Source organism: Anoplophora glabripennis, unplaced genomic scaffold (genome assembly GCF_000390285.2).
Source record: "Anoplophora glabripennis isolate ALB-LARVAE unplaced genomic scaffold, Agla_2.0 scaffold255, whole genome shotgun sequence".
NCBI classification, from domain to species: Eukaryota; Metazoa; Arthropoda; class Insecta; order Coleoptera; family Cerambycidae; genus Anoplophora; species Anoplophora glabripennis.
The window spans coordinates 648,642-660,198 of NW_019417249.1; the positions used below are offsets into that span (position 1 = coordinate 648,642).

Sequence of the window (11,557 nt, forward strand, 5' to 3'; positions counted from 1 at the left end):
CTTGTAGTTTTTCTGGAAATCAAGGGAAACCGTTTTTTACCCTTAAAAACTCACCCCCTACCCCTTCCCGACCTCAGATCGCCCGTAAATTATTTTTCCTTTCATTTCTGTTATATTCTCTTTCTTTTCCAATGGGTTTCATCCTACTATAATTTTTTTTGGTTTCAAAAATTATCGACCCTGGTCTAAGTTTATAGAGGCAATCCTTAAAATACAGAAAAAAGGCAGATAATTGATTTGCCGTACGATGTTCTATTTAAATCTTCCACATTTTCCTGCTCGGATAATCAGACTAGACTTATTCAGCAGCTCCAATATAGTGGAAAGTTTGTTAAAAATCTTTGATTCTGGAACATCTAGATCTGTGTCCACTCTCTAGGCTGAGGGAAAAACTTTTAAGAAATTGGAAGAAAACCCCGGAACTAACGTTAGCAACCCTAATATTCGCAGATTTGTCAGGATTTATAGGCGAGCGGTGCACCCCTAAAAAGACGCACCAAAAAACGAGTGGACCGACCACGGAGATGGCCCAGGATGAAACCTTTTCTAATCGCTATATTACGTTGTTGCGAACAAAAAACCTTAATGACATTTTTCTGTATCGATGTTCAGCAATTTGTAATTAACAAGAAAACTTGCTAAATTGCGAAAACTTAAAAAATCGGTATGAAAATACACTAGTTATGTATATTGGGCAAAAGTAAGCAATTTTTAACTCTTGTGACTTTTTCGAAAAAGCTTCGTTTTCGAGCTACAAGCGATTCAAAGTCGAAAAATAACCAAAAGTCGCCATTTTCAATTTATGTTTTCTCGGATTGTACTGGAGCTCTTTTATTTTTTCTTGTTCGAGGTTACTCACCGAAAGTTATATTTTCATGTTATATATTTTTTTACCCGGCGACTTTTTTCCTTCCAAAAGATACGCTCCAAAAGATACGCGACCGAAAACTCGTGAAATTCACCGTTTCACCTCGAAAGTGCACCCTGTGGACGAAGAAGTTGTCTGCATTACAATTTATCTGAACTAGTCAATTCTTCGAATTCAAGTGACAGAAAATTGAAAGAAGGACCTTAAATCCGAAAAATATTTCACGGTGAACATTTCGAAACAACAATGACATGTACTGAGTGAGCAGTGAGGCTGAGTTTTCGCAACATTGGTCAAAACTTTTTAGAGCATCCCAAAAGCCAGAACCACGATACTGTTGAAGGAAAAATAATAAGAAACTACCAATGTTTAAGATGTTTAATGGATGTAAAAAATTTTTCTTGGATTCCTGAAAACTTAAACTGAGATCTGGGGCACCTGAGACTTATAACCACTAGTGTCATCTAATTTGTTTGCACACTATTTTTTTTATTTTGTGTGCCTCAGAGTGTGTGAGTCGGAGAGGATATTCGATACAGTGTTAGAATACGAATGAAATTAAATTACTTTATATCTTTAAAGACACAAAAGCTAATAATAAAAAAAAATTGTAAATCTGATCTCGGATTTGTGATCAGTGACCCCGAAAACCCCAGAATACCAAATTTGGCGCGAATATGTTATTTTTTTAAATTTGGTCGGCCATCTTCGATCCGCCATCTTGAATTTTGCAAAATTTACCGCGGATCCGTGATCAGCGACACCAAAAACCCCCGTATAAAAAACTTGCCGCGAATCTGTTATTTTTTGAAAATTCGTGATATCTGACCCGCTTTTTTTAGGTTAGAAAAATAACCATTAATTCTGACCGCGGATTCACGTTCGGCGGGGTCTTAACCATATAAATGAACATTTGAATATAAAAAAAATTTTGTACTTTTCCTAGCACATTTTTCGTAAATTTTTGCTATTTTTTATCTGTTTTTTGAGGTTAGGAAATTCCTGTGATCTGATAACTCAATTCTGACACCGGATTCGTGTTCAGGAGGCAAAAATACTACGGATAATATATGTCTCATGAAAGGTACAGACAACTTTTTTTTTGGCTGTTATTATGAATGAATATTTATTGTAATTGTATGTACAGTTATTACATTTAGTACTATTTATAAAATCTGGATAATTATTCCCCTCGCGTTTACTAATTGTTACATTTTTCTCAAAATGATTTGACTGCTCCATTTCAGTCACCGAAGGCTCAACATTATCTGACTGATCCACTAAAACAGCATGACGCGACGTACTACTAGAACCTGGAGTGGAACTGTCATTGTAGAGAATCCTGTTGACTATTTCATTTTTATTAAACTGTCAGCAACATAACTTTCTGTAAATGTGGCTGATTTCCACCCAACATGTCTCTTGATTGTTAATACATCAACTCGTGTATTAGCCAGTAACGTTGACGATGTTCTTCAGAATAAATGGCCTGTATATGTTTCAGGATGTTCTAGTTTCAAAAACTGTGCAATCTTATTTGGAATAATAGAAAGCGTATTCTTGCCGACTGGTTGGTTGTAACATCTACCGGCTTGATAGCGCATAAAAAAGCGTGAAATTTCAGTTTTAATTTCCAATCTAATCTTGATATATTTTTTAAGAATTTCTAGGTGAGAAACATAACCAGAAGAGAAGTAATTGTAAATGTACGTCACATACCATTTTTAGAATCTGGAATTGTAACTACAATGTCATCGAAATTTTTGAAATTAACGTCCAAAGTAAGTTTGCATAACTCATCAGAACGGCATGCTCCTGCAATGCCTAAGACCATCACTACCTTCAATAGCAAACATGTGTTATCCGGTGCCTGAACGAGAAAATCGTTGACTTGTTCTCTTGTAAAAACGTTTGGCTTTTTAGGTGTATAGCCGTCATTCTTACGTTTCAAAAATGCTGTTAGCTTGGGGTATTTTGATATATCCACGTTCTCCTCTATGAAAATAGTTGACTTAATCATTGAGTATTTACTCCACAAACTCGCCGGTGACTTTAAAGTTCTTGACTTCTCCATGAAATATACCAGCAGTCACATTTCAGAAACACCAATATTTTTGTTCTGGCACCATTCTTTAAAATTTCTATATACTCGGCCGTTTTGCACTTTCGACTTCTCGAGCAATAAAAATTCGCAGGCAGCATTTGCTGCACTTTCTATTTGAAAATCACTCATTTAGAAATAATAATGCAAAGCCAGCAAAATTGCAACTTTTATGTAGCTTAGAAACGACAAAATCCAAACAACCAAAGCGACTNGCGCAATGTCGTGGTGGAATGCGATTTCCATTAAGTTGATCATATGGGCCAAGAACTGATAAATATCGAAATCCTCGCCTCTTATTTTTGTTATGTAAACCCTGTACAGATCTTTAGTTTGCTTCGGGAGGGAGACGAAAACTCTGGAAACATTGGTGAAATGATATATTGAGTCGGGACCACTTATTATTGATTTCTTTAACTTTTATTACTTTTAACATAACATGGTCAAAGAAGATCGTCGTAAAGTTACGACGATTTTAGCTACTGGTATCAACATATTTGTAAGGACAACGAAAGAATCACGTGGCCACGAGTAAATGCGATTTGCTACCACAACGTAAACAAGTTTTGTCCTTATTGAAATTATATTTTATCTAATTGTCGATATATCCCAAGTGAGTTGCTTTGATCGGGTAAGTGAATGTACAGAATGTCTCAAAGTCGATAGTATGGGCCTAGTGAGGATACAAAATATTTAAATAAAATTTGGGACACGTGATGTTAAATGGGATGAGGTAAGCTCCATTTTCAATCGAAAGTATTATCACAGACAAAATAGCTATCGCCACAGACCGCTACTGGAATAGGACAGCAGTTTTAAATTTCCGAATTGCCGGTAGAGTACACCACCAGCAGAATTTTAGGAAGAATCAAATGCAGAGGCCCGCATACATACGCGTACCCTAGCAACATATAAACAAGACTTTGGGAATGTTGCCAGGCGTACTTACGGATTTCTTTTGTACACTTTTTTTTTATCAATATCTGTTTTCTGCGTTACTGTATTTACTTAAATGTATGATGTAGGTATTGATAAAAATGTTTTTTAAAGAATCAACGAATATCTATGTAGTTTCATATGATATTCTGCAGCGGTGTTACAATTNGATACACTGGGAACTGTTTACGAACTTCATCAACCTTTTTGGTTGAAACCAGTGCAATGTTCGAGACTCTAAAAATGTAACAGAAATGGAAACACTCATCTGTGGTAGAAGGTTTCTTAGTGGGGAGCATCTCTTCTAAGAATAGAGTATCCACCATGATTTTAAAGGCATTAGGTGAATCACTGTTGAGTATCAAAGTAACTACTAGTGGACAAACTTCCTCTACAAGGTTTTCAAGATACTCGAAAAACTTTGAACCATAAAATTTTTCAAGAAAATTCGAAAAATTATACCATTAATTAATTAATGTTTAAACACTGTGTAGGTATCTTTCTTTATAATTATTAAAAATACTTATATATTTTTTCCAGGTTTCATTCAGACTCTATGGGCGTTATAAGCTATATTTATTTATTATTTTATTGTTATTTTTCACTTAACAACTTTAAACTATATTTTTCATTTCGAAAATATCGGATTTAGATGAATATTGTAAATAAAACCAATAATATGCAGAAGTTGCACAAATAAAGGCGACAGAATGAAAAAAAAAAGACACTGGAATGGAATTTTTATGTTAAACTTGAGACTGACATTTATTGCAATAATTTCCTTTTTATTGCTATAAAGTTATGCACGTTAACACACCTAAATAAAAGGTGGATTAATTCCGGTTGTTTTAATTTTAAACACTAAATATACCCAACAACCAAACTGAAAAAAAAATTATGAAAATTTTATTTTTGTTTAAATACTGATGCACTCCACAAGACATCTGGTGGTTCATTAAGACCCCAAACTTAAACAAAGAAGAAACATTATTGTGTACATTATTTATAAATATTTTCATTTTGATAGCATTTTTAATGTTTTTATATAAAAATAAATTGATTTAAAGTAAAAAATAAGGTGTTTCATTTTATAGTAAAACTAGCTGACCCGGCAAACGTTGTGTTGCCATCTTGTGGAACTGTGGATGGAACAAAATAATATAAAAATCGCGATTAAAAATCAGGGGTTGATCGTATAAGGGTGAAAATTTAGAACTGTATGTATTTTTCAATGCTGAATCATGAAAAAATAAAAACAGAAAATTTTGTCCATAAAATAAAAAAAAAATTTTGGGGTGGACCACCCTTAACATTTAGGGGTATGAAAAATAGATGTTGGCCGATTCTCAGACCTACTCAATAGGCTCACAAAATTTCATGAGAATCGGTCAAGCCGTTTCGGAGGAGTACGGGAACGAACAACAAGATATCGATATGAAACATTATAGATTCATAACTTTTCACAAGATAAATTCGTTGCTCCAGGGTTAGCATTGCTAATAAAAATTATTCGTTGGGCAGTTAATAAAAATAAATATGTTGACTTTGACATTTATAAGGAAATATCCATGGTAATTACATGGTATGTAAGATAGTTACAAATATCGGCGTCTTTTTATTTGCAAAATGTGATTATTGTTCTTTTTTTTACTAAACCCCGTATTTAAACATTTATTGTGTAACAAAACAAAAATTAAAGGCACTTTGCTTAGAGAAAATTTCACGTTTTGAAATTTTTTGGACGCCCTGTATATTTTATTATATATTTGATTGCTGCTCATGGCATCCCAAGGTAAGCAAAACTTTTTATCAAGAATAACTTTCTCTCGAAAAATCAGCAATACAGGATTGTGGTACCCCATCCAGAGCATTTTGACTATAAACTTACTTCCAGAACGATGGTTAGCCTCTTTATGGCTGACGGTGTCATTTTCATCACGTGGCTCATATTTAAGTCCGTGTGGTCGACCACGAAGAGTAGGCCTTGCGCAATGTCGTGGTGGAATGCGATTTCCATTAAGTTGATCATATGGGCCAAGAACTGATAAATATCGAAATCCTCGCCTCTTATTTTTGTTATGTACACCCTGTACAGATCTTTAGTTTGCTTCGGGAGGGAGACGAAAACTCTGGAAACATTGGTGAATTGATATATTGAGTTGGGACCACTTATTGATTTCTTTTTCTTTTGTTACTTTTAACAAAAAATGATCAAAGAACGTCGTAAAGTTACGACATGGGCTTAGCAAACGCTCTAAATAACATTTTAAAAACAGTGAAAATTTAGTTGCATTTATCGGGTAAGTGAATATACAGGGTGTCTTAAAGTTGATAGTATGGGCCTACTGTTAGTATACAAAAAAATTAAATAAAATTTGAGACACGTGGTGTTAAATGGGATGATTTTCAATCGAAAGTATTATCTTTGGGATTTGACAGAAATGACTAATGACGTCATCAATTATATTTTCTCTAGAAACACCCACATTTTTTTAATGTTAAAAAGATTTCTATTTTCTAATAAACTTTTATTAGACACATTTTTCTGTATGACTTCCCGTTTAAAAGTTATAAGCAATATCGCCCTAGAGAGTCTTAAAAGAAACACCACCTAAAAATCACATTAGCGGTGGAAGGATCAAGTAGTCGTTGGAAGATAATTGAATGTTCTTTGTTTCAAGTGCATAAATATCACAAAATATTTGTCATTACTCAATACGAACGTCAAATGTATAACTTTTGTGCTTACAAAATATTTTCTCATTCAGAAAAAGTTGATATGTTGCTAATTTACGGCGGGTCACAAAAAAATTCAAGAAGAGCTGTAGAATTTTATCGAGAAAGGTATCCAGAGCGCCTCATTCCTGATCATAGAACCTTTACAAGATTGGAAGCGACCTTGCGACAAAATGAAGATGCATTTTCTGTTCGGAAAAATCAAATAATTGACCGAAGGGTAAGAACCAGTAAAAATCCAGTCCACAAGGCCAGGCAAGGGCAAGGCCAGGCAAGGGGGTAAATCCAGTCCACAAGGCCAGGATTGTGCAGCAATATTTAGATAACACTTTCCCAGAAAAATGGATTGGGCTTAATGGACATATTCAGTAACCCGGAAAGTCACCAGATCTAACACCCCTCGATTTTTTTATGGGGGGGTTTCAAAAATAAGGTTTACAAAACACCGCGAGATATTAATCATTTGAAAGAAAAAATCACAAACGCTTGTAATGAGTTAAACGGCGAAATGTTAATATACGCAGCCTACAAAGAAGTCAGGCGAGGATTGGATATGTGTCTTCAAATTAGAGGGGGTCATCTAGAGAATAGATTGTAATATGTGTGTAGTATGAAAGCGTTTGCCTTATTTTTTAAGTTTAATTATTGTTATCATCACCTTTTGTTTTAACTGTATTAAAGAATTATCGACTTTAATCTTTTTATTTATTCTTAATGACATTTATGCACTTTAAGCAACGAACATTCAATTATTTTCCAACGACTACTTGATCCTTCCACCGCTAATGAGATTTTTAGGTGGTATTTCGTTTGAAACTCTTTAGAACGATATTGCTTATGCGCGCGCCAATATTCTTGGCAGGAGAAATGACCTCGGATGGAGCGGGGTCGAGCGGGATTATTGCTCTTTACCCACTTCATCGCTGTTGGCCCGGACGCCTCGTAGAGGTAGGCCCTTTCCCCGTCATTCCGCGCCGCCAACGCGGCCGGATTCGATCGGTTCATGGGGCCTCCTCCTGTCCTGGCTGGGCCTCGCCGGCTAGGGCCCTTTCTTCTGGCGCTCTTCTTTCTTCGCCGGCTCGTCTGTGTAAACCCTTGGGGTGTCGTGTATCGGTCGCAAACGACNTATCTCTTTAATTACATAATTGAAAGCATTAAATTTATTTAGCAGTTATTATTTGGCAACAAAGCCACCGCTGGAATTGCCGCCTATTACCAAGTAGAAGAGTTACCACGCTAAATTTCATTGATGGAAGCCGGCTAACAAAAGCCTGCATCCATTTGGGGTTGCCAATTTCCAGCATTTAAGAAGCAGTCTGTGGCGATACGCTATATTGTCTGTGGTATTATCTTTAGGACTTGACAGAAATGACTAATGACGCCATCAATTATATTTTCTCCAGAAACATATCCAAATTGTTTTAATGTTAAAATGCTCTCTATTTTCTAACAAACTTTTATTAGAGAAATGTTTCTGAATTGAATTTGGATAAATCACCCGTTCAACGAATTTTAAAGACCAATTGATATCATGACTACAAGATTCACAACTTGGAGTATTTACCTGAGCGTCACATTGAAAACAGACTTAATTTTATAGCTCAAATTGATCAGAACCTTTTTCGCCACGTTCTTTGGGCGGAGGAAAGTCGGTTTGCCAGTAATGGTTTGCCAAACAGGCGCAACGACCACTACAGGTCTATTGAAAATCCCCACAATGTAAATCCAGTCCAAAACCAAGGCCATTTTGGAGTAAATGTATGATGCGGCATCCTCGGTCGGCATTTCATTCGGCCTTATTTTCATGAGCATAAATTGAATAGCGTGTTACCTAAATTTCCTACAAGAAGAACTACCTGCACTTCTGGAGAATGTGCCTTTGCAGCTAAGGAGAAAGCTATGGTTTCAGCACGACGAGGCTCCACCCCACAAGGCCAGGATTGTGCAGCAATATTTAGATAACACTTTCCCAGAAAAATGGATTGGGCTTAAGGGACATATTCAGTAACCGGGAAAATCACCAGATCTAACACCCCTCGATTTTTTTATGGGGGGGGGGTTCAAAAATAAGGTTTACAAAACACCTTCGCGAGATGTTAATCATTTGAAAGAAAAAATCACAAACGCTTGTAATGAGTTAAACGGCGAAATGTTAATATACGCAGCCTACAAAGAAGTCAGGCGAGGATTGGATATGTGTCTTCAAATTAGAGGGGGTCATCTAGAGAATAGATTGTAATATGTGTGTAGTATGAAAGCGTTTGCCTTATTTTTTAAGTTTAATTATTGTTATCATCACCTTTTGTTTTAACTGTATTAAAGAATTATCGACTTTAATCTTTTTATTTATTCTTAATGACATTTATGCACTTTAAGCAACGAACATTCAATAATTTTCCAACGACTACTTGATCCTTCCACCGCTAATGAGATTTTTAGGTGGTATTTCGTTTGAAACTCTTTAGAACGATATTGCTTATGCGCGCGCCAATATTCTTGGCAGGAGAAATGACCTCGGATGGAGCGGGGTCGAGCGGGATTATTGCTCTTTACCCACTTCATCGCTGTAGGCCCGGACGCCTCGTAGAGGTAGGCCCTTTCCCCGTCATTCCGCGCCGCCAACGCGGCCGGATTCGATCGGTTCATGGGGCCTCCTCCTGTCCTGGCTGGGCCTCCCCGGCTAGGGCCATTTCTTCTGGCGCTCTTCTTTCTTCGCCGGCTCGTCTGTGTAAACCCTCGGGGTGTCGTGTATCGGTCGCAAACGACGACAGTGGTGGTGGTTTTGAGTGAGTTCGTGCAACTAAGCAGCTTAGGAAGCGATTTGCTAAGGTGGCCCTTAGATATTGCTTATAACTTTTATACGAGAAGTAATACATAAAAATTTCTCTAATAAAAGTTTATTAGAAAAAAAGAGAGCTTTTTAACAGGAAAAAAACGAAATTAAGTTGCATATGAACACTCACCCAGCATTATCACCCTGCATTTGAGGTATGCGAAGATTGCAATGGTCATAAATTTCAGGGATGAGAGGTCTAATAGTGTAGTACATGTCCAGCTTCTGTTTGGTTCTCTCGACGCTGAACTTGTTTATAGCAAGAAAAAACTCGATCATATTATCACCTGAAATTCAAGAAGCTTCACAATTTAAATTTATTTGATGTTGTTTTTTTTTGTAGAAATATATATTCGCTTCTCACAACAGGAATCTCGAAAACGATAAGAGATACAAACTAGCTTAAATGGGGGCAAAGTTGCATAATCAGGGGAGCAACATTATGCCTCCAAAAAATTATGGCTGACATGATTAGTTTTCGAAATATTTGAAAAAAAAACGAAATTTTGGGATTGGTTTGTTTCATTTCAGCCTTGTTTGAGGTGATATTGAAAAAAGAACACTTTCTCATGGCCACTTTTTGCCCTCTATCGAATGGCATAATCAATTTTTATTTGTAACGTTTCGTTTCTCCAGGACCATCATCTACTTCATTATTTTAAATACGACACTAGAAATGTTATTACAATTTTTGCAAACTTTCATGACCCCCAATACTGTACTGCCTCGGCCCGAACCAGATTCAGACGTTTTGTCTCGAGAAAAATCCATCTTCAGTGTATTGGTTCTAATTTTATCAAAATTTTTTATTTAGATTTCTTTATATATATATTCATACATATTCATACAAATTCATCTGACATGCTCTTTCACAATTCCAATAATATTACGCTGATCTTCATTTTTAACCTTTGCCAAAACGAAAGTGTTTTTGAACATTAACTGAAATTTTTTAAAGAACAATATTCAGTTGGCGTTTTGGTTGTTCATATGCATTTTTAGGAATTAATTTGTCATAATAAAATTAAAATTGTAATAATGTTTTAATTTTGACAAAACTTATTGAGTTATGTATGATCAAGTGATGGTAATAGTTAATAATAATAAATGTTTTATTGTAACGCGTGGTGGTAATAGTTTAAATAACTAAATGGATTTAACAGGGTCTAACGACACTTACAGTGTACGATAATTCACTAAACAAAGAAATCTAAATAAAAATCTACATAAATTTGGAAAGAATACACTGAAGATTAATTTTTCGAGACAAAACGTCTGAATCTGGTTCGGTATTGGGGATCATGAAGATTTGCAAAAATTGTAATAACATTTCTAGTGTTGTATTTAAAATAATGAAGTTGATGATGGTCCTGGAGAGACGAAACGTTACATATAAAAATTGATCATACCATTCGATAGAAGGCAAAAAGTGGCTATGAGAAAGTGTTCTTCTTTTTTCAATATCACCTCAAACAAGGCTGAAATTAATCAAAAACGGATTTCCAAAATTTCGTTTTTTTTTTTAAAATTATGTTAGCCTTGATTTTTTTAGTACTCCTTATCGTTTCCAGGATCCCTGTAGTAAGTAGAGAATTTGTAACAGCCTCTATAGTTGAAATAATTAAGAAATCATAGAAAATAAACAAGGAGGTGCCAATGCATTGTGTCTTGCTTTGCCATCATAAGTTGAAATATAAAACACTAAATATGCATGTCCATACACGTAGGCTGTTTTGATTATTTGTAGGGCTGATGTAAACAATGAGCCACAGTAATAAGAGCGTACTGAAAACCCCAATAATAACACTGAATGATAATAAAAAAACACAAAAAAAAATTAAATATCTAAGTAATTTCAAATAACAGATTGTAATAAGATACGTACTTGGCATCTCAGGTAGATGAGGTTGACTTTTGACCCAATTCCTAATGATCTCGATATCGCCGTCGACGTCTTTGTCGGATTTTCCAAAAGCTGCTCTAACTCCTCTTCTGTCGTTTGGCAACAACCCCTTGGTGGTCATGTTGAACGTTTCAATTCCAAATCAAAACTGCGCTTTATCAGCAAAATACACCTTTAAAC

At 35.5% G+C, this 11,557-nt stretch overlaps 1 protein-coding gene across 1 annotated transcript in view; it reads right to left on the bottom strand.

The window, feature by feature from the left end:
- LOC108905892 overlaps positions 1–11,557 on the bottom strand; it is a 14,460-nt gene extending 2,903 nt beyond the window's left edge. The window contains exons 1-3 of the mRNA XM_023456086.1: positions 11,360–11,557; positions 9,605–9,761; positions 5,794–6,034 (exon numbers count right to left, since the gene is read on the bottom strand). Coding sequence (XP_023311854.1) covers positions 5,794–6,034; positions 9,605–9,761; positions 11,360–11,498 — 537 coding nt within the window. The 5' untranslated portion in view covers positions 11,499–11,557. The remainder of the gene's footprint in view (positions 1–5,793; positions 6,035–9,604; positions 9,762–11,359) is intronic.